A 22,735-nucleotide genomic window follows, 5' to 3' on the forward strand; every position below is an offset into this window, starting at 1 on the left:
TAACTTTCACATTTCTCCCACTTATATTATTGTATATACATAACTATTCAATAAAATAGTTAATGGTATTAACCTGATTTATAATTTATATTCTTTCTTTTTCACATATTTAAATTTTCAATATTCTGGTCGTTGTTAAAAAATATATAATAATATCAAAGAAAATTTGATTCAATGATATTAACATTATCTAAATTCTTAAAGATTTGAGATTCAATAGGTCACTATAGATAGTAGAACAAATAAAATTAAATGAGCAAAATTTAGTCATAAAAAAAATAACAATTATACTAATTCCATCCAAAACTTAGACCCATGAGTGGTCTCAAATTTGGGACTTTCACACATATTCATACTTAGCATACATAAGTGATTTCGAATAGTTCATTATAATTATTAATTTTTGTCATAATTTCTAGAGTACAACAAAAACGTGTTTACACTTACCCCTATATATTAGTCTCATATATTTGTTGAAAATAAAAACAAGTTTTCCACCAATTTAGAGTTTGGATAAAAAAAAATATTACATTAAGGTAAGCAAAAATTAAAGGAGAATTAAAAAAAAAAAAAACCAAATTTCTTATCAATGTAAAGAAAAAACGTCAAAAATAGCAAAATGGACAAAAACTTAAAAAGGATATTATTTCCGTAGGTCCCTACCCCTAATTTGACCCTTATTTCTATGGTCGAATTCCTTGCACAAACCTCAACCCTAAAACAAGCCAAGGAGGTAAGCAGAGTTAGGGATATAGGGTAGAAAGTGCACTAGAGAAAGAAATAAAAACTTCATTTGTAGACATCAAATAATTCTTCATTACATTATTCCTCAAACTACCTAGAATTATACGACTGAGTTTGTTTAATAACATTTGTGAGAATATTAATAGAAGTTTGTACACTTTTTTATGGGAGCAAGAAATAAGAAAGAAAAAACAAAAGGCTAGCCATTATATTAAATGGGCTACCTACAATTTACGTTCTTTTTTTTAAAGAGAATTTTCATTTTCTTTATGGTGTTCAAGGTCATGTTATGTATAAATCTTCTTCCAAAATAATATATATTACAAACATGCGAAAGAAACACTTCAATCATAAGACTCAATCAACATTATAATATACGAATAATTGTACATGGAAAAAAATAAGCACTTGAAAGCATAAGAGTCTACAAACAAAAGATTTAGAGGCGTATTGCACAATTTAAAATTTAGATCAAGATCATATAACTTAAAAAAAAATTAGAATTACACGATTTAAACTTCAAATCTTATATGAAGTTATGCCAACTTATCTTTAAGTTCTAAAGTTTTGTTTAAAAAGTATCAATCCAAAACTATTGAAAAATTTTATGAATACCCTTTAAACTTGAAAATGTTTTATAAAAAATAGTTATTGATTCAAATTTTTTGAGATATTATTTAATTTAATTGATAGGTTGAGGAGTCGAGGTATTTAAAAGGGTATTTTGTAGAAATATGGTATTTTTTGAAATTATTGACAAAAATAGGGTGAGGTGAAAAGAAATTGCAAAAATAGGGTGATGGGGCAAACTATTGTCAAAAATAGAGTGAATCTGGAATTTTTGGAAGGAAATCGTGTATGAGGTACACGATTTACCATGAAATCGTGTACCTCATACACGATTTCCATGGAAGTCGTGTACGGGGTACACGACTTCCACATCAGCTTGGACTTGTTGACCGTCCAAGTGCCGTCCAACGTGGCAAGAAGTCGTGTACCCGGTACACGACTTCTGTGCTTTAATAGTATGTTGTTATTTAATTTTTATTATTATTATTATTATTACTACTATTATGTTTAGTGTTGTTATTATTATTATTATTATTATCATTATTAGTATATATTATTATTATTATTGTAATTATTATTATTGTTATTATTATTATTAGTATTATTATGTTATTATTATTTTTATCAATATTATTATTATTATTATTATTATTAGAATTATTATTGGATGACAACTCAAATTATGTTTAGCAAATACTTGTGTTAGTTTCCTTTATGAAGATTTTAATATAATTTCGGTGTAAACGATATGTTATAAATTTCAATTGAATCCAGATAAATTGTTTGTGTACTAAATGTGTAAGTTTTCAAGAGTTTGTAGTCAAATTTCTTAGTAAAAAACTACCATACTTATAAAAAGGTTAGACATTTAAAAAATTAATTAACAATGTCTTATACATTTTTAATTGAAATTAACAAGAATTCAAAATTAATTTACAAACTTTTAATTATCCTCATCACCCTCTACGACATCATCGCCTTGCCGTCGTCGTCTACGTCGCATGCGTCTACGATCTGTGTCAGCAACAGTAAGTCGTCGAGTCTGTTGAATAATGTGATCTACGCGCTCTGTGGTTCTATCACATATTTGCCCTAAAGCTTCTATATCGTGTTCCACGGAGAAAGTTTGTACTTCGTCAACAAAATCATACTGAAAGATTGCAAGTAATACAAACCAAATTATTGTTTTATTTTGATTAAATGTATAAAACAAAGCATATTAAATCCTTACCATGCAATGATAGAAAGCTCCCTCTTGGGTGATAAAGCGTCTGGTAATCGACCTATACCAAACAAAATAGTTCTCTGATACCGTCGGTTCGCTTGTAGTAGGTGCTTCAACCCGAAAATCATATCGCGAATTCCACACTCCGATATGTTCCGCATGAATCCGACGCCAATCTTGATCATGTTTACCCCTTAAATCTATTTGATGCAACCTCTGATCTGTGTAGCTAATCGCTGGTGGCGTTTGTAACATATTAAACTGTCGCAATACGCGATCTGGTTGATGTTTCTCGACGAGATGGAAACAAATCAATGGACCCACGTAAGTCCAAACCGCTTGACCACTCTGACATCTAACAGGAAGTGATGCCATAATGTCGGGCGTGTATGGTGTCCAATTAATCTATTCAAAAAACAAACGTCAGTAGTCAACAAAAAATAAAATTATAGAACATTTGGTTAATATTTAACCTGAGACCGACTCAGCCGATCAAATGTCCATCGATATATGAGCAACATGTTCCCTGACTGTTCAGATGCAGCTTGAACACCGCTCCATCTAATTTGTGAAATAAACAATTAATAAATTATAGATAGTGCAAATTCTATTAAAAAAACAACATATATATTAAATAGTACCTGAAACTCAAAGGTCGACCATCTGAATGCTGCAACGTTCTCTGTGGAGCTATAATGGAGAATCTGTCGTATGCCCATACTTGTAGCAACATCAATGGGCCAGCGATCTCTAAGGACTGTGCATTACTCGCTCGACAGAGTTCCCTATATAACCATGCGAGAGTCGCAGCGCCCCACGCATACGTACCGGCCTGGTCAAAATCAAATAAGAATTGAAGAAACATACAGTGGACCAAGTTGTTTGACTTATCAGCGAAAAGAAAGCCCCCAATCAACTGCATGATGTAGGCACGAGCATATCTCTGAACGCTCACAATATCAACATCTGGTGGCAATTCTTCGAACTGTTCTGCCAACCACGGAAGACTCAATCGCTGACCTTTCATGTCAGGCGGTACGACTCCCAAGTAATCGTTGCAGATAAGCATCCAATTATACCTTAATGATCCTGTTAGAGGCTCCCCATCTACTGGCAACCCCAACTGTACTGCAACATCCTGCAGGGTGATCGTGCACTCCCCACATGGCATATGAAATGTGTGGGTCTCTGGTCTCCAACGCTCGACCAATGCAGTAATTAAATGCCAATCTAACTGCATGAACCCAACCTGGGAAACCCCGAGGAATCCAGCAGCCTCTAAGTAGGGTGCAATACGCTGGTCGAAGGGGATGGTGCGCTGAGACGCTGCCTCTCTCCTCCGACAACTCAAGATGACGGTGGAGGAGGTATCCCATATGCTCTGTGATCTATGGGTCGCCTGTAGATATAGATGGCTATCATCAACTGGACCAGGATCCATTCTGCAAATAATATAAAAAATAATGTCATTAATTACACGAAGAAGAAAAGCAAGACCATTATGTAATTGCAGTAAAACAAAAGTATACAGTAAACCCTAATTTACATTTATTATGAAAGTATACCCAAATGTATATATAAAAATACAGAAGTAGTTCATTAAAGCTTTCTGAAATTACATAGAAGCATTTACATCAAACAATTGCATCATCAAACAATTACATCATAAAATCCTATAATACATCCTAAAATTAGTGTCTTGAAGAAGAAGATGCACGTTGAGGACAGGTACGTCTGTTGTGTCCTTCGACTTTACAGATAGTGCATCTGAGTGATTGACCAGACTCTTTCCAATCCATTTCATTATGGATCCTTGTTGTTCTCGGTCGGCCGGGTCCTTTAAGTAAGTCTGCATTTGGGCGAACTTCGGTGAATGACAACTCAGGCCAATAATCTGGGTGTTGGATTGGATGGAATCGACCGGCATAACATTGTTTGAAGTTCGACAACAAGTAGCATTCATCAATGTATGCTGCATACGTCAAGTGCATGTAATTACAAACTGCAATTACATGGGAGCATGGTATCTTAAAAGATTGCCACTTGTTGCACGAACAGGTCCCTTCCATCAAACTCACAACCTGTGTGTGCTGGCCTTTATATGGAGAAATCATACTCATACCCGTGTGAACCTCAAACGTCTGGGTTTCTCTATCAATGGATGTCACTGAATGTGCAGAAGCCCGTGTTTCCCATTTTTTTAGCTTTTTCATCGCATATTCTGTATAAACTTCGCCACGGTCAACTGCTTCACTTATCTCAGCTCTTCGGCGTTCAAAATACAGAATTGTGCGATAAAATGTTAATCTAACCAAAGATGTCATGGGTAACATACGAGCTCCTTTAAATACCCCATTCATACATTCAGCTGCGTTGCTTGTCATCCACCCATATCGATACCCATTATCGTGAGACTGTGTCCATTTTTGTAAATCAATATCTTCAAAGAATTCAAGACACTCTGGGTTCAGTTGTTTTATTTCTTTCATGTTTCTTATAAATTTGCGCCTTTGGTGTTGATTACCTGCCCTAAACACCAAATCTTTTAGTTGCTTCGATTTGTATTTATTATTGAAGTTGCTAGCAACATGACGAAGACAATATCGATGGAATGCTCGTGGTTCACTCCAACCTATCTCCTCATTATTAATGGCAGAAAGAATGCCCCTATGCCTGTCGGAGATCAAGCAAATGCACCTATGCCTGTCGGAGATCAAGCTCATTGTACGATTTGTCCCAATCACCAAAAACAGCAACCAAAGCTTTCCTCTTCGCTTGCCACACCCGTCTGTATTTAACCGTGTAACCATACTGTTGTTTTATCATTTCCATGAGCACAGACACAGTAACCATACTGTTATTATTATTATTATTATTATTATTATTATTATTATTATTATTATTATTATTATTATTATTATTATTATTATTATTATGATGATGATTATTATTATTACCGTAATAATAATAATTATTATTATTATAATTATATATTATTATTATTATTATTATACATTATTATTATTATTATTATTATTATTATTATTATTATTATTATTATTATTATTATTATTATTATTATTATTATTATTATTATTATATTTCAATAATAATAATATCATTATTATTATTATTATTATTATTATTATTATTATTATTATTATTATTATAATATTTCAATAATAATAATATTATTATTTATTATTATACATTATTATTATTATTAATATCATTATTATTATTATTATTATTATTATTATTATTATTATTATTATTATTATTATATTTCAATAATATATAACAAACTAAAAACAATACATAACTATTTCAATAATATTCCTAAAATATATAACAACCTAAAACTAATATACAACTAATAAAGAAAAATATATATCTAACAACCTAATAACAATACATAATTAATAATAATTATTCCAATAATATTCTAAAAATATACAACAACCTAAAATCAATATATAACTAATAAATACAAATATATAAATATCAAAAAATAATATACAACTAATAAATAAATATATACAACATAATAAAACTTACCTCAATGGAGTTGGATGGAGAAGAAATGTAGAGAAAATAGTTGAGGAGTAAAGGAGAAGAGGAAGTTTGGGAAGATAGTGAAGAAAAGGAAGAGAGGAAAGGGAAATTTGTTGAGATGAAGGAAGAGAGGAAAGGGAAATTTGTTGAGAGAGGAAATGGATTGAAGGATGCATAAATGAAATCGGGTGGGGGGGTTTTATAGGCAGGGAAGTCGTGTAAATGGGACACGACTTCCTGCATGCCCGACACGTGGAAGTTCACGTGATTGAAGTCGTGTACGGTGTACACGACTTCCGCGCTAACAGACAAATTGGCAGTCAACGTTACTGTTGACTGCCATCTGTCAGTACGGAAATCGTGTACGTCGTACACGATTTCCTCGCTACCCGACAAACTGGCAGTCAACCTGACTGTTGACTGCCACGTCTCAGGAAAACGTGTACGTGGTACACGACGCCAGTCAGAAGTCGTGTACCACGTACACGACTCCAGTCATTTGTCGTGGCCGCCGTTCACGATGCCGACTCAAATCGTGTAGGTGTCCCACGATTTTGGTGAAGTCGTGTACCCGGTACACGACTTCACTACCCTATTTTTGACATTTCTTTTCGATCGGCCCTATTTTTGATAATACTTTCATAAACTACATTATTTAAAAAAAAAATTCTATTTAAAAGGAAAGGGGTGTAAAAAAGAAAAAAGAAAAAAGAAAAAAGAAAAAAGAAAAAAAAAAGTAGGGGGAATAATATATAGATAAAAAGAAATTGTGAAGGTGTGGGGGTTCGGATCTCATCCTTTGAAAACATAAAAAAAGAACGTGGTAAAATGGAAGCAAGCAACAACTACAACAATACATAAACTTGGACTTGAGAAAACGACACTACACTTCCTTCAGCCGATATGTCGACATGAATTGGACTGTGGTCAGAGATCAGATCCCAGTCCCTGAAGTGGGACCCAACCACGTTCGATTCTGACTCCTTCTGGGGCCCTTTCCACACGTGTCACTTCCTAAAACGACAATATTTCTTTCGTCCTATATGACGTGGCCGCATGGCAGCGTACGTGCGGCAAGTCCTTTTTGCTTCATCTTTTCCAGCTATTTCCTATTATTATTATTTTTTTAAAAAAAAAAAAAAAATTTAAAAATATTTATGTAATGTAATGTAATGTTTTTATATTCAAATATTTCAATTTGGTTTACAGTATAATCTCCCTATCCCCACCCCATATATTTTACTCATTCATTCTTAGCTGCCATGTCAAATCCCCCCTGATTTCTTCTCTCTCTCTCTCTCTCTCTCTCTCTCTCACCTTCCCCTTCCTCCTTCCTCCACGTGTCCTATCATCTTTTAACCTCTTCAATCATTTCATTCCATTTAACTTTCAAAAATCAAAATTAATTAAAATCAACTCTCTTCCTATCCATATTTAATATTGATTATTTTTACAATTTTTATTTGGGTCATTCCATTTATAAAAATGTTACTAAAAAAAATTATTTATCGTTATCATTATTTTATTGACATGTTTAGAAATACGAGCATTTCACTCAATAGATTGTTAATTTTAAGGGTTTAACGTAAATAAAATTTTGCTTTTTCATAGTCACACATCAGAAGATCATGCCGAGTTTCTACATTTATGAATAAAACAATAACTTAAATGATAAATTGGATTTACGTTAACAAGATTTTTAACGATTTTTCATGTGAAAAGACATTTTTTTATATATATAAATTTTAAAACATTCTTAAAAGTAGATTTGAGAATTTAAGGATTAGAGATGAAATTGAGAAGGACATTAGAAGTTAAAGATATATGATTTAATGTCTGCTTGAGAATCATTTTATAAATACAAATCTTTACTACATGCATAGAGTGAAAATTATACAATATTTGGACGAGATTATTAATATGTTAAGAAAATTAACTATGCTTAAATTGGTAAACAAAACAAAAAAACAAAAAGCTTAACCCAGTAATTAATAAATAAGGTAAAAGATATATTTTTTAATAGAGAGTTTTAATTGCGATGGAAGTGATGATTTATGTATACCGAAAAAATCATCTCACTTCAATTGTAGAAAAAAAGTTAGATAAATCGAAGAAAAACAATACAATTAAAAACACAATAGTTTACGTGGAAAACTCTCAACTCAGAGAAAAACCATATGGTAGAAAATTTGCTATACATGCCGAACAATATTGCTATAATCATACAAAATAATCCTCTCTTCCAACCTTAATTACAATAACATGTTCTCAAAGTTTTTAACGATTATCCATGCTATATTCTCATTTCAAACTAAAGAATGCAAAAGAGAATTTAATTAGAAGTAGCACTCTAAGTTTAGAGTGTTTCTAATTAGGACACCTAAAAAACCAACATTCTTAAATTTAACCGATATGGATTCTTCAATTCAATGACTTGTCAAAATCTCAATAATATCGAGTTGATTTTGTTGAAACTTGGAAGGAATAAAATATATTTTGTAAAGTATATATTAAATATGGTGAACAATCGAGAGCTTTTTCGTTTAGAAGTATAGCTCTTTTTTATAGTTGTAAACATTCTTTTAACAAGTTGTCACATGTTAATGCTAAGTAAGATGATTGTGTGTGAAGAGACATTTTGAAGATTGCCTTAGAGGAATTTTAATTTTGGGCACTTTATTAGCAAAGTTGCCTCTAGGGATCCTTCATCCTATTATTTTATTTGCCTTTTCCCTTTTTAGTACAATTCGCTTTACTTTTATGTCGGTAAATTTATTTTCTTAATTTTTTAATGTTTAAATTTCAAGAATGCCGTTTTTCCCTACCATAAACGAAAAGTTGGAAGTTACTTAAAAACAAGTTTATAACTCTTAGCGAAGAAGAGAATTATCGTGACATCTTTTGAAAAGAGAATAAATTCTTTCTAACCGTCTCCTCCTTAAAAAACGAATAATAAAAAAAAGTCCTTCATACAAATCACAATTCTCCGCATTTTTGGTAATTAGTTTGTGTATATGCATGTATATACATTACAAACTTTTATTTTAAAAAAAAGGTATATTACGCGAAAAGTATTAAAAACGTTATAACTCATAAACGGAAGCTTAATATTAAAGTGAGCTTAGTTTGATGATAATTGACATATGCTTCTGCTACCGAGGTTAAAGGTTCTATCTCTCATTTCTCCAATCATATTAACAAAAATTAAAAATAACAATAAAGATGAGCTAATCCACAACTCCTCAATTTTTTTTGGTTTACTATTACAAGAAGAAACTCATAATATCTTATCTTTTAACTCTTAAGAGACAACTAATATCCATCTATAAAACATTTTCACTATATGGAGCTTTGTGTTGAAGAAGAAAATTAAAAATATAAAAATCGAACCTTTTTATTTAATATACTATTATTTTATGTGTTATGTAACTTATATAAAATTTAAAAATAGTTATTATAAATTTATAAATTTCCAATGTTATATTAATATTTAACCAATTTTAATAAAAATTATTTCAAAGAGAAAGATTAAAATTGAATAATTTTAAAAGTATTATGAATCAAAATATTTATAAAATATAGTAAAATTTTATATTTTCGAAAGATGTCGAAAAACAGATACAAATATAAGATATTTATAATAACTATAAAATACGTTGATTTCTAAATTATTTGAAAATACATGTTACAGTAAAGTATAATAATTCTTTTACACTAATTTTTGGTAAATAATATCGACATAAAAAAAAGTGTTATGTTTGGTAAATAATTTGAAGGATTTAACAATTTACACAAATTAATTTGGCTAATTGAAATGATAAAAAAAAAAAAATAGAAGCTTAAATAAAAAAATGGAGCTAAAAGAAAGAAAGGGAAAACACAGAATTAATTTTAATTTTGACACATTTTCCAAATATGGAGAATATTTAGATGAAATAATTTCAGCTTTTTCCTTAAATACTATAATTAATTAAGAAAAAAAGTGTTGAAAAGAAAAGAAAGAAAGAAAGAAAGAAAGAAAGAAAGGAAATTAGTGGGGGGGGGGTTGTGGGACCGACCTCACAGTAGCTCTGCTGTATCCAAAAACAGCCAGCTATGGATTCCAGCCTGTTTCATCTTCACATCCTCAATACTCTCTTTAATATCTTCAATCCTTCTCTTCTCTTCTTCCCCATTCTTCACTCTTCGCCGCAAATATCTCATTCCCCTCTTCCTTTCTCCTCTTCTCCCGGCGTTCCTCGCCGGCCCCGCCTTTTTCATGGATCCCTGCCCCTTCCTTCGTATTCTCGTCGGAAACTTAGCCCTCAAGTTTCCAGTCGCCGCCAAGCCCTCCTTCTCCGGTGTTCATCCTTCCACTTCTCCATGCTTCTGCAAAATCAAACTCAACGATTTTCCAACGCAGTTCGTCACCATTCCTCTCCTCGTCGACGGCGAAATTTCCGGGGCGGCTTCTTCTTCTTCTTCTTCTTCGGTTTCTTCTCAATCTCACTCGTCACTCGCCGCCTGCTTCAGCCTCAACAAATCTCAGATTGAGAAGCTTGTAAAGCGGAAAGATGCGTCAGTGAAGATCGAAGTCTACACCGGTCGCCTTGGACCAGCCACTTGCAGCGGCGACGTCTTCGGAAGCTCCGCTAAGTTACTTGGCCGAATCACTGTTCCGGTAACCGGCTCGGGTTTGTCAGAAACCAAGCCGTGCGTGTTCCAGAATGGTTGGACCGGAATCGGCGAGGGCAAAAAGGGTTACTCATCTGCTCAATTGCACTTGACGGTACGGTCCGAGCCGGACCCGAGGTTTGTGTTCCGGTTTGACGGTGAACCGGAGTGCAGTCCTCAGGTTTTTCAGGTGCAAGGAAGTGTGCAGCAACCGGTTTTTACTTGCAAATTCGGTTTCAGAAACGAACGTGATTGGGATCGTTCAAGGTATGTTCACAAATCTTTCTTGATCTTTTTCTGTTTGTTCCACGAGAAAATGCAAGAAAACTGCGAAGAAAATCGACCAACAGAGGACAAAACAAAATCAATTCGTTAGTTTAGTTTCCTTATTCTGTTACTGAATTTCGATGTGCTCAATTTTAATTGCAGATCCTCAATTACTGAACAAAGTAGCACCTCCAAGAGTTGGTTACCGAAGATCCGATCCGAAAGGGACCAATCCGCAAAAGAACGAAAAGGATGGTCCATAACGATCCACGACCTTTCCGGATCACCGGTCGCCGCCGCATCGATGGTGACGCCGTTCGTACCATCGCCAGGATCGCACCGTGTTAGTCGCTCAAACCCTGGTGCGTGGCTGATTCTCCGCCCAGTCGATGGTAGCTGGCGCCCATGGGGCCGCCTCGAGGCATGGCGGGAGAGCGGCGGCTCCGATTCAATCGGATACCGCTTCGAACTACTCCCCGCGACTTCCGCCGCCGCTACACTAGCGAACTCCACCATAAGCTCTGGTAGCGGGGGGAGGTTCACGATTGACATGACCGGGAGTGCGTCTCCAGCGATTAGCCCTAACGGAAGTTTCGATCTCGGATCGGGAACCGGATCTCGACCCGGATCGGGGGATTTCGGGTACTTGACGGGGTATCAGTACAAAGGATTTGTGATGTCGACGATGGTGGAAGGGATGAAGAAGAAGAGTAGGAGGCCGGAGGTGGAGGTGGGTGTGCAGCACGTGACGTGCACGGAGGACGCGGCGGTGTTTGTGGCGTTGGCGGCGGCGGTGGACCTGAGCATGGACGCTTGCAGGCTGTTCTCGCAGAAGCTAAGGAAGGAGCTTAGGCAATGAGAGGTTTTACTGTCGTTTCGTGTGAATGAGCTTTGTCGTTTTGGGATTCCAGACATTTTGTAATTTTTATATATATTCTTTTTTTTTTTTGTTTTAATATTTTTCAATAGTTTGAGTTGTACTTTTTGTACAGAGGAGAGATGAATAGATAGATGCAGACATTATTTTTCGTATTATATATTATTTGTTTTGTTTTCCTTTTTTCTTTAATTTGTATTTTTCTAATATTTTTATAGCAAAAACCCATTAGAAGAATTGGAGGGTTAAGAAAATCCTATGTTGGTGTGGTTGGTACCACATGTATATAGAAATAAACCCATAAATGAGATGGCACCATATCAATTATCAACATAATAATGAATTATAAATATATTACTTACTAATAATGAACTTCACAACCATTCTTTATTATAATTATATTTTTTTTATAAAAAAATTGTTGTTGCTTATAAGCCTACACGTAAGGTCAATTATACTAATTTGTCTCGATAGAAAGGAAAAAAAAATTAAGCATCTCTAAATCCAAGGCATCAAAATACTTAAATATCAATGCCAGTGTATATGTATATATGTCTCAATTTTCATTCAAAATTATAAAAGATTTATATCGGGTAAAGTTTAGAAAGAATGAGAATGTTTTTGATTGAAATAAAGGGAAAAGTAAAGTACCTTTTGTAATGTAGCCTTAAAATTTCCAATAGTATTTAAAGATGAATCATCTTTTGGTTTTTGAATGTCTAAAAGACACTTATCTTAAAATGGTCTCAAAAAGGCAACTTCTCCAAAGTCAGATTACTAAGAGAAGATCCCTTTCTATTTACTCAACTAAATGTCTTGTTACTTTTACATTATTTGTAAGAGGTCCCAGACTCCCATCAAGGAAACTAAAAATCCAAAGCAAAGTTTTGGAGGGGGAAAATTGAAAAGAACATCTTTCTGCATTGACAATAACCTACTATGTAGTTTGTTCAGATATCACATTCCAAAGAACCAAGCAGTCAACAAAGAAAAATTGAAATTGATTATACAAAGTTAACTAACTAGCACATGCCTTGCCTCCTTCTATAGCTCATCCTCTAGAGTATAGATTATCAAATTCTCAATTACAAGACAAACACTCAACATAATCTTGGGCAACAATCATGGGCAACCAGCAACTGCTAATCAAAATGACAGACAGATCATCAAAAAAACCTAAAAGCACTTCCATGAATCCACCTCTACAATTCAAATCCTCATTCTGCTGCAGTCTCTTCACTGTTGTCACCCTCAGTTCTACTGTCTGGTAACGTATCCAGATCCACCCGTTCGGTTATATGGGAATCGTTAGAGCCAATTGGATCATCTTGAACTGGGTCCTCGATATGGTTTGTAGAGTCAGAGCTATCGCTATTGGATTCACTGTTGTCTTCCGACTTGTCATTCTGAGCAGCTTCGCTGTTCTCCTGGGTAATCAAGTTCGGTAAAACATTCTCCGGTTCTGTTGTTTTGTCATCTTTCTCAGGTTCGTTTGTCTTGTCATCTGAAAACGTAGGATCTGCCTTACTGGTGATATTTAGGGTCTCACCTTCGACCCCATTTGAATTTTCATCTTTACTGATAGAGTTTGGCTGAGACTCAGAAGTGCTGTTGTTCTCCAAGTTCTTGTCATTCAAATTTGATAGTATCAACGACTGAAGAGATGTTTCATTCTGAGCAGTGAAATTGTCTATGGTTTCATTCTGAGCAGTGAAATTGTCTATGGTTTCATTCTGGGCTGCCAAATTGTCTGTGGTTTCATTTTGAGCTTGATTCAAACCAATTTGTGTTCTGTTTTGCTGGGAAGAATCCACATTCTCTACCTTATTTGTCTCGGTAGTTGCAGAGGATGTAGTATTGCTTGATTCAGGTTGATCCTCAGATTGAGTAGCAACGGTTGAATTTTGAACTGAACTATCAGTAGGGAGGGAAGTGTTTTCGTTCAACTTCACATCACTGAAATTCTCATTGGATGAAGTTTCGTTGTTATCCATCTTATCTACTTCCTCGATTAGCTGGGAACTGTTGTGGGTCCTTTTTAATTCTTCGATGTCACTTGATTTACTGTTCTGTTCTTTGCTAATCAGCTCTGAGTTCTCATTTGAATTTTCTAAATTCACTTCCTCTGTCTCTGAGGTGGTAGAATGGTCATCATGGGCCACTGCACTAGAAGCATCATCCCCCTTGTAGTTTTCCTCACGTGCCTCATGAGTGCTCTGATCACCGCTGTCATTCTCCTGCTCATCAGAAGAATTCTCATTTTCTCTTTGATCTTCTTTCTCTCTCTCTTCATTTCCTCCAGCATCCTCATCACTGTCTTCTTTCAATCTCTCGTCGTCCGCATTCTCAACTTCATGATTGGATTCATCATCCGCCTTCTCTTGATCATTCTCATCTATGTCCTCATCGCTGCCTCCTCTCCCATCATCATCAGTCTCCTCTTCATGCTTGCTCCCTTCATCTTCCTCATCGACTGCCTCATTCTTCTGTTCTTCATGTCCCTCTTCTCCCTCATGCTTTGGCTCTTCTTCCTCACTCCCAGTTTCTTCTTCCTCATCTTCCTCTTGCTTCTCACCTGGATGAACTTCCTCAACCTCTGGTCGAAGGTCTTTTCTTCCAAGTTTCAAAAGACCACCCCCCTCTTGAGTTTTTATTGTTAATTCATTATCTTTTTGGTCAAACTCTTTCTTCTTATCATGGGAGCGCTTTACCTGATAAATTAACCAAAAGCAAACACCAAGCAACAAAACAATCTGCAAAATATGTTTCACCTTGATGCCTTTTGACCTACTGCTCCGACTTGGTGATTTCTTCAACATGATGACTTTCCCTAGTAGAAACCCTTATATTTTTACTTCCTATAAAACAATCAAAATGTCCAAATTTTAGAAACATTCTTCTTTGAATAAATCTACAGCATAAACTTTCCACAATTCAGAACCTACAGTAGCCAATATCACATTCCATATTTCCAATCATCCAAATTTCACTCAGACTATTACCCAATAAGAGATGTGACAATTGACAAAGAAAATAATGATGTTGTGATAATTATATATCCAAAGGAATCTGGTTCTGATTTGGCACCTGCAACTAAGGTCAACGGAAGTAAAAGAATATCCATTCTAACTAAACCAATACAGCAGAAGTGATAAACATAAAATTGTCTTGAATTAAATGAGATTCCATTGACTTAATTCATTTTTAGGTGGAGGTGCATTCAAGGCCGAAAAGGAGATACACCTATAATCTTTAACCCAAGTTTAGAAAATGCTACTATTTAATCACATCCAATACAAACAGACCACAAATTCCATCTGCAAGAGTCACCGATTTTATAGGTTGGTCAAAGGTAAATACAACAGCTCAGGTTCTGTAAACAGTAGCCGCCATTTCATTCAATAAGTAATAGCAAAGTTTTTTTTCTTTCACAAAGTGGCTCTTGCATCCCCTCAACTCCCTTCAAAACGAACCAACCAACACATGTTTGCCTTTTTTCTACTTTTCTACCTCTTAATAATCCAAATAAGAGCAAAGAATCACATGATAACATATATAAAGGGGGCAATCAAGCTTTCTGCGGACTTAATAGCCAAGTCAAATGCAGCCAAGACTGCAAAACAATCATCCAAACCAAAGACATTACTTAAACTGGAAAAGCAATATTTTCGACACCCCCAACAAAACCATAGCCTTGCGTCCTCTTGGTGCAAGACAACGCCAAGCCTACAGTGCCAAGAGGCAGAGAGCTTTCTCTTTTGGTAAGAAACCACGCTTTCATTGAGAAAAATGAAAGAAAAACACCCATGCCAGCACAAAAGATGGTAGTCTGACCAGCAAGAAAAGACATCTGAGTTCACAAATTGCCAGTTCTACAACTTTTTGACCCTATCACATAATAAACGGAAGACTAATAATAACAAGATGCAATGTTCCCAATTAAACCCTCATAACCACAATCCAATTTCTAAAGAAAACTTAAGTTACAATCAACACCAGATTACTAAGACCCACAATGTATGCCAGTTGCCACATCAATCTCCAACCAAGCACACTCCAAAAGCACATGGATGGTGAAAACTCCCAAATTTAGAAAACCAAACCGCAGATTTACAAGAATCAACACCAACCCTAAAGTTCAAATAAAAACCTACAAAACGCCCACCAACAAACCCGTTCTTGCAAACCCATATCACTATATAAACCCTAACAGAGCAGATAAACAAAACAATAAAATCTGCCCCACAAATTTCTCGTTCTACCAAGAAATGAAACAAAAGAGAAAAAAAAAATCTGAAAATCTGAAAAAGAAAACTCAAAGCTCTCAAACCAAATTGAAAACATCAATGGCTTAAACAGTTGAGTAGGAAAGTTGAAGAGAGCAGTAAAGGGTATAGACAAAGAAGAAAAGGGGGCTGAAACCAGAAGTACCTGCAAGAAGATGAACCAGAACTGGGAAACAATGGGGAGAAAGAAGAAGAATAACGAGATGGGTGTTGCAGAAATCAAATAATCTTCATCGTTTCAACCATGGCGGGGAGGTCGAAAGAGTATAAAAGTTTGTGTAGTGGGTAGAGAGATCGGATCCAATACCAAGAAGGACCAAGTCGCTAGAAGAACAAAAAGAAAAGAAGGAAAAAAAATGTCCAACTCTGCCACTATTGCAAAATTGTTTATTCTTATTTAATAAAACTGAGGAAAAACGAAAAAGATCAAATTTTGTGAGGATGGAATGCAATTGCCTGACCTTGAAAAGTAAAACAAGTGTGACCCATTACCCCATAAGCCTTAAATTGAAGTTGTTGGGTGTTCATCGGTAACAAAAAAGGAGCATGAAAAAGGAAATGTTCTTTAATTCCCTTTTTTTTTTCCTTAAGAAAAATAAGAGAAATTTATGAAGTTTAATGAGAAGTATCCCATGTTAATGGATTTGTTTGGTAGCTGAGAAATATGCATCTTTGATTTTTTTTTTTTTTTTTTACTTTCGAGTTATTTTCCTTAATTATGAGATTAAATGTTAATTTAGTTGAATGAATAGGAGGAGAGATATAAATATTTGAAATTTTATAATAAACAAAAATCCTAACTAAAGTGAGTTTAACATGTCATTTCATCTTTGGAGTGAGATATTCATAACAAAAAAATATACTTTGACATGATATTTTGTTTGTAGTTAAATTTTGAGCAAATTTATCCTAGTCATATACCTTTACTAAGTTAGAGTAAGTAATAATAATAAATGTGAAGTGGAGTAATAGACTAAGTTAGGGTTTAGGGTTGAAATTAAAAAGGAAAGAGAGAGAGAGAGAGAGAGAAAAGGTGTGTGGGTTAAGAATAGATATTGGGGTGTGGTTAGGTAGTAGGGCTCATGTAGAGTATATTGTCGGGCTTACATGGTTTTTGAGAAGTAGTTTGTGGGCTAACTCAATGAACCCAATTGATTCCACTATTGCCTAACCTTAACTACTGACCTTCATCCTCTTTTCTTTTAGCCCATATCATTCTTCTTCTTCTTCTTCTTTTTTCTACGCTTTTAGTCCCTTAAATTATACGACATTTTAAATTAGAAGAATAATTTTTAAAATTTATATCCCTTCCAAAACAATTAATTTTGAATGCAACAATCAAAATTTCAACAAATATAAAATCAATATTTATTATACAATAAATATGTAATGAAATAATTTAATTTAACTCAATGATAAATAATACAATTTTCTTTTTAGAGATCAGAGTTCAATTTCCACTTTCGTAATTATTGTACTAGTAAAAAAAATACTTTCCTTTATGTCCATTTCCTTGACATCTCGATATTTTAAAAAATGCTTTCAATATTTTTGGGTTCAACATTTCAATGCAGGACAAGTTAAGTTTTTTATTACATCTTAAAAAAATCCACAAAACATAAAAATAAGCAATAAAATATAACTGAGATAAATATAACAATATATAATAAATAAAAATGTGTTAGCTTGTTTCAAACCAATAAAATGTTTATTAACTAGTTTAATTAAATTTTCAAGGATATCCATTGAAACATCGAAATTTTTGTATGGATGTTTCCATAAAATTCAATCCTCGACATTTCCATTAACATCGAATTTAAATATTTGCATAGCTATGATATAAATAAGTAAGCTCAATTATGAGTCCATTTTATTGTACGATATGAATATGGGTTGTTGAACATTATTTGATCAATAGAGCAATTAAATTATTTGGTTGTTGGTATTTATTCAAAAAAAAAAAAAACTTAAAGCAGAGAGCAAATGCACCAAAAAAAGTGAGTATTTAATTTATTGGAAAAGGAATTAGCAAAAGCAAAACACTCCATTTTGAATTAAGTTTTGTTTTTAGTTTAAATGATCATTAAGTAAAGCTTGGTTTTGAAGATACTCAACTAACTAACTAACTGCTACACTAATGAGTACTTGTTAATTAAATCATCAAATTTACTAAAATCATCCTATTATATACATTAAATAATATATAAAGTATTGATTAACTTTTGTCATAAAACAAATTGCTTTTTATCTATTGGATCTTTCATATATTTCAAGTCACAAGCGAGGAAAAAAGTTAGTAATAATATATAATTAAATTTACATTTCATCCATTAGTTAATTTAAGTTTTTGACCAATTGGTGGTCCGAAAGCTTTTAATATTTGATGTTGAATCTTCTAATTTATAAATATATCGACATGTCTCGATAGATATATCAATTATTTCACGTGAAAACAAACCAAATGACAAATTAATAAAAAAAGGGAAAGTGTAGGTTGAAATAAACAAAATTAACAAAACATTTTAATTAATTATAGCGAATCTTATTTGGGAAACCAAAAATATTAATAGCATTAAATTAAAAAAAAAAAACAAAATTATTACCATTTGAAGATATCATTGTAAAATCTTAAGTTAAGGTTCTTTTCACAATATATATTGACCATATAATACTTATAAACAAACAACAAAAGGACGGAAGGAATCAATTAATTTAAATTTTCAAAAAGAAACAACGAAAATTATATATATATATATATATATATATAAGAAAATCGAACCTTCAAGTTATTCTTTTAACACAAACCAAAATTTTTATTTACTTTACTCTCTTGATTTTGATCTAATATATATATACACTCATAATTGAATTTTAAATTAAAAAACACATCTAATTAATTACAATTAGGATTCCAACAACAGCCAGCATTTTTCTTTGCTTTCCTCTAAAGATATTCTTTCTTAACAAAAACTTCTTTCCTTTCTGTGTTCTAACTTTTCCCTTCTGAGCTTTAATTTTACAAATTACATATATACATACATACATACATATATAAATAGGTGCAGCTGCTTCAACATTTTGTGTTACGAAGCAATAATAATAATATACGATCGATCATGAGAGGAGGAAATTATAAAGCAATTATAATGTATGAATGCAGTGTTAAAACTATCATCTTTTTTGGAGTTTTCATTTCAAATTTCCTTCAATTTTCATTTGCTTCTCCCATTTCAACTGGGGATTACAATAAAGATTTCTTCATCACATGGTCTCCTTCCCACGTAAACACTTCCCTCGATGGACGATCACGAAACTTGAAGCTCGATAATGATTCAGGTACCAGCTGTTCAAAGAACTCAAATCGCTTTGTTCAAAATTTAATTTTTCAACTTTTTTTTCTCTCTCTCTTTCTCTCTCTATCCCTATCTTTCATATTTTGCGGTTTAGATATTAATCAAATTAACTTATACCATCTTAGGGGTTTTTATACTTTCAAACCCTATATTTGACCTGATAAAAGAAAAAAAAAAAAAGTAGCGATTTTCATTTTCTGTACCACATGAATAATTTTTTGAGATATTATTATTTTAAAGCAAAAGTTAACCATAAGTTAAAGTTGGGAATTAATTTTAGGGTTTAAAGAATTTGTGGGAAATTAAATATTTAAGATATTTGGAAGTATATATATATATATATATATATATATATATATATATGTGTGCAGATTAAAATAGAATAAATCTGATTTCCTTTTCTGCTTTGTCAACCTAAACTATTGGGAAAGGTGATTAATTAGGATTTAAATATATAACATTTTCAGTTATTCTCTCGTCTTTTCAACCTTCATGATTAGTTAGCAAAGAAACCACACCGTCCCTAACTTGAATCCTCATATGCTTCTATTACTGTTAAAAAAGGAAATCCTTAAAAAAAAAAAAAAGAAGAAGAAAATTTCCTATTGGATTGATCTGCATATACTTTTTTCTGTCATCCATAGGAGCTGGTTTTGCATCAAATGAGATGTTCTTATTTGGTCAAATGGACATGAAAATCAAGCTAGTTCCAGGCAATTCTGCTGGTACAGTTGTGGCTTATTATGTAAGAGTACTTCTTATTTAATTTCTATGCCTTTTAGTTACATGGTTTATCCTTTTCTTTCTACTATACATCAATCTTTTTTTTATGTGAGTTAAACATTAATTATATTGAATGAAACTGTGTAATAGTTGACATCGGATCAACCGAACCGTGATGAAATTGACTTCGAGTTTCTTGGCAATGTGGAAGGGCAGCCAATTATTCTTCAAACAAATATTTTTGCTGATGGGTTTGATGATAGGGAAGAAAGGATTAAGTTGTGGTTTGATCCAACAAAAGACTTCCATACATATTCAATTCTGTGGAACATTTACCAAATTGTGTAAGAAAATCACTTGATCCCTCAACTTTTTACAGATTTTGTATTTTACAATTTTCTTTGAGCCAACAAACCATAAATAAATATATTTACCTAACAAACTAATTTTACATATTTTTAAAATTATTTTCATTACTCTTTTGTACATGTGATGATTGATCATGAAAGTGAATTATGAAAAGACGACAGATTCATCTTGAAATGTTGTATGTTGTTTGGAGTAAAAGTGTTTGATTTTATTTGAAAAATATTTTGGATGTAGGTTCATGGTGGATTGGGTGCCAATAAGAGTGTATAGAAACCATGGAGACAAAGGGGTGGGATATCCAAGGTGGCAACCAATGAGTCTAAAAGTGAGCCTATGGAATGGTGAGAGCTGGGCAACAAGGGGTGGAAAAGACAAAATTGATTGGTCAAAAGGACCTTTTGTTGCTTCATTTGGGGATTATAAGGTTGATGCTTGTATTTGGAGAGGAAATGCGAGGTTTTGTAGAGGTGAAAGCTCAAGCAATTGGTGGCATTTACCTAAATACAACACTTTATCACCTTCTCAAAGAAGGCTCTTCAAATGGGTCAGAAAATACCATTTGATTTATGATTATTGCCAAGACAACTTGAGGTTCCATAACCAACTCCCTAAGGAATGTTCTCTTCCCAAATACTAAATTAATTAATCAAACCACAAACTGTACCCATCTCTTTTTCCATCTTAATTCCTTCCAACTCCTTTTGTTTAAATTCCTTTTGTTTTCTTTCATTTACTAGTATTACTATTCTTTTCATCGATCTGTGTTCAATTCTTGTTGGTTGTTTAAAATCTATCTTGAGGGCCGAGGAGTCTTAAGAATAAGGTTCGAATTTGCTTGTATTTAATTTGGAGAGGAAATAATACAAAGGTTTTTTTTGTATAGGAGAAAAGCTCAAAGGGTTTTGGTGGAATTTATCCAAATATATAACACTTTTATCAGCTTCTCAAATAAGGCTCTTTAAAATATGGGTCAGAAAGTAGCATTTGAATTTATGATTATTACCAAGACAATTTTAGGTTATTCCAAAACCAACTTCCTAAGCTTTGTTCTCTTTCTCCAAATAGTACTAAAACAATCATACACCATTTTCTTTTTCTTTCTTTACTTTTGATTCCTTTTGTTCTTTGATTCATTAGTGTTCTTTGATCATATATATCTTCTACTTTTTAATTTGTTAATAACATTGGCTGATCGATATTATCCTATGTGAGACTTTTCAATTGGTTTCAAAGTTTTTTTTTTTTTTTATATCTACTTAAAGATACATAATATGGACAAATTCCTTTTGCTAGCTATATTTAATTTTTCCTTTTATATATACATAGATCGTGCATGCATACAGTTAATTTACTTTTTTTTTCTTTTTGAAGAAAAGGAACACAAGAACAAACTAACAGCAAAACTACGATCTCACCTTTTCGTCCATTTGATCCATAACGATGGAGAGCATGCTATCTAAAAACCAACTTTGAACAACCTTGATATTTATCTAATTAACGCCACAGCAATATTATAGAGAATTTTCTCAATATTCTAGGTGCAAGCAATGAGCCTATAGAATGGTGACGACTGAGCGACAAGAGTGGATGAGAGACGAAATTGATTGGTCAAAAGGGTGTTTTTGAGCTAGTTCTGGATTCAATATGCAATATGTAAGCATGCATGTTGTTTTAAGACACCTTGCATGTACATTCAGAATGAGGGGCTAAGTTCCATAAACTTGCTCGGGGTGTATTCTAAGTTCATCTTGGTACCCTTTTTAGAAGTAAAACAATATTAAAACTAAATAATACATCTTGTGACCAAAGAATAAACAAAACCACCCGGGATAAGTAGAGAACAAATTAGCAGACATTCTCTTGTTTCTAAACTTTGGTCGCCAAATTATGGGTCAAGACGTTGTGAGATCGATGAACATGGGAGAAAGAAATAGCCCCTGAAGCATCCACCATGTTTTTAACTTCATCAATATTAATAAAAAAGGAAACTTAAGTAAAATTATATCTCATGCGTTACGTTTAATAGCTTGACAACTTCCACACAGTCAAATTTGGCTTAAATAGGATGTAAATTGATTGCAAGCTAAGGGCCTTAACAAGCCCTTGAAAAAGC

The 22,735-nt window shown here is 33.2% G+C and overlaps 4 protein-coding genes across 4 annotated transcripts; 2 read left to right on the forward strand and 2 right to left on the reverse strand.

Moving 5' to 3' along the window:
* Positions 1–2,194: 2,194 nt before the first annotated feature.
* On the reverse strand, positions 2,195–2,914 carry LOC127150414 (serine/threonine-protein phosphatase 7 long form homolog). The gene is made up of 2 exons (XM_051088140.1): positions 2,546–2,914; positions 2,195–2,464 (listed from the first exon to the last, which is right to left on the reverse strand). Exons 1-2 carry the CDS (start codon positions 2,912–2,914, stop codon positions 2,258–2,260), a joined length of 576 nt encoding a protein of 191 aa, XP_050944097.1. The 3' UTR covers positions 2,195–2,257.
* A 7,259-nt stretch (positions 2,915–10,173) lies between these two features.
* LOC103494838 (uncharacterized) lies at positions 10,174–12,049 on the forward strand. The gene is made up of 2 exons (XM_008456207.3): positions 10,174–11,014; positions 11,177–12,049. Exons 1-2 carry the CDS (start codon positions 10,353–10,355, stop codon positions 11,871–11,873), a joined length of 1,359 nt encoding a protein of 452 aa, XP_008454429.1. The 5' UTR covers positions 10,174–10,352; the 3' UTR covers positions 11,874–12,049.
* A 743-nt stretch (positions 12,050–12,792) lies between these two features.
* LOC103494839 (uncharacterized) lies at positions 12,793–16,659 on the reverse strand. The gene is made up of 2 exons (XM_008456209.3): positions 16,323–16,659; positions 12,793–14,749 (listed from the first exon to the last, which is right to left on the reverse strand). The coding sequence occupies exon 2, from the start codon at positions 14,708–14,710 to the stop codon at positions 13,109–13,111; it is 1,602 nt and encodes a 533-aa protein (XP_008454431.2). The 5' UTR covers positions 14,711–14,749; positions 16,323–16,659; the 3' UTR covers positions 12,793–13,108.
* A 2,456-nt stretch (positions 16,660–19,115) lies between these two features.
* Positions 19,116–21,380, forward strand: LOC103494840 (probable xyloglucan endotransglucosylase/hydrolase protein 10). Its single transcript, XM_008456210.3, has 4 exons — positions 19,116–19,513; positions 20,175–20,275; positions 20,404–20,597; positions 20,857–21,380. Exons 1-4 carry the CDS (start codon positions 19,294–19,296, stop codon positions 21,257–21,259), a joined length of 918 nt encoding a protein of 305 aa, XP_008454432.1. The 5' UTR covers positions 19,116–19,293; the 3' UTR covers positions 21,260–21,380.
* Positions 21,381–22,735: the final 1,355 nt, after the last annotated feature.

The sequence above is a fragment of the Cucumis melo genome, chromosome 7 (assembly GCF_025177605.1).
Source record: "Cucumis melo cultivar AY chromosome 7, USDA_Cmelo_AY_1.0, whole genome shotgun sequence".
NCBI classification, from domain to species: domain Eukaryota; kingdom Viridiplantae; phylum Streptophyta; class Magnoliopsida; order Cucurbitales; family Cucurbitaceae; genus Cucumis; species Cucumis melo.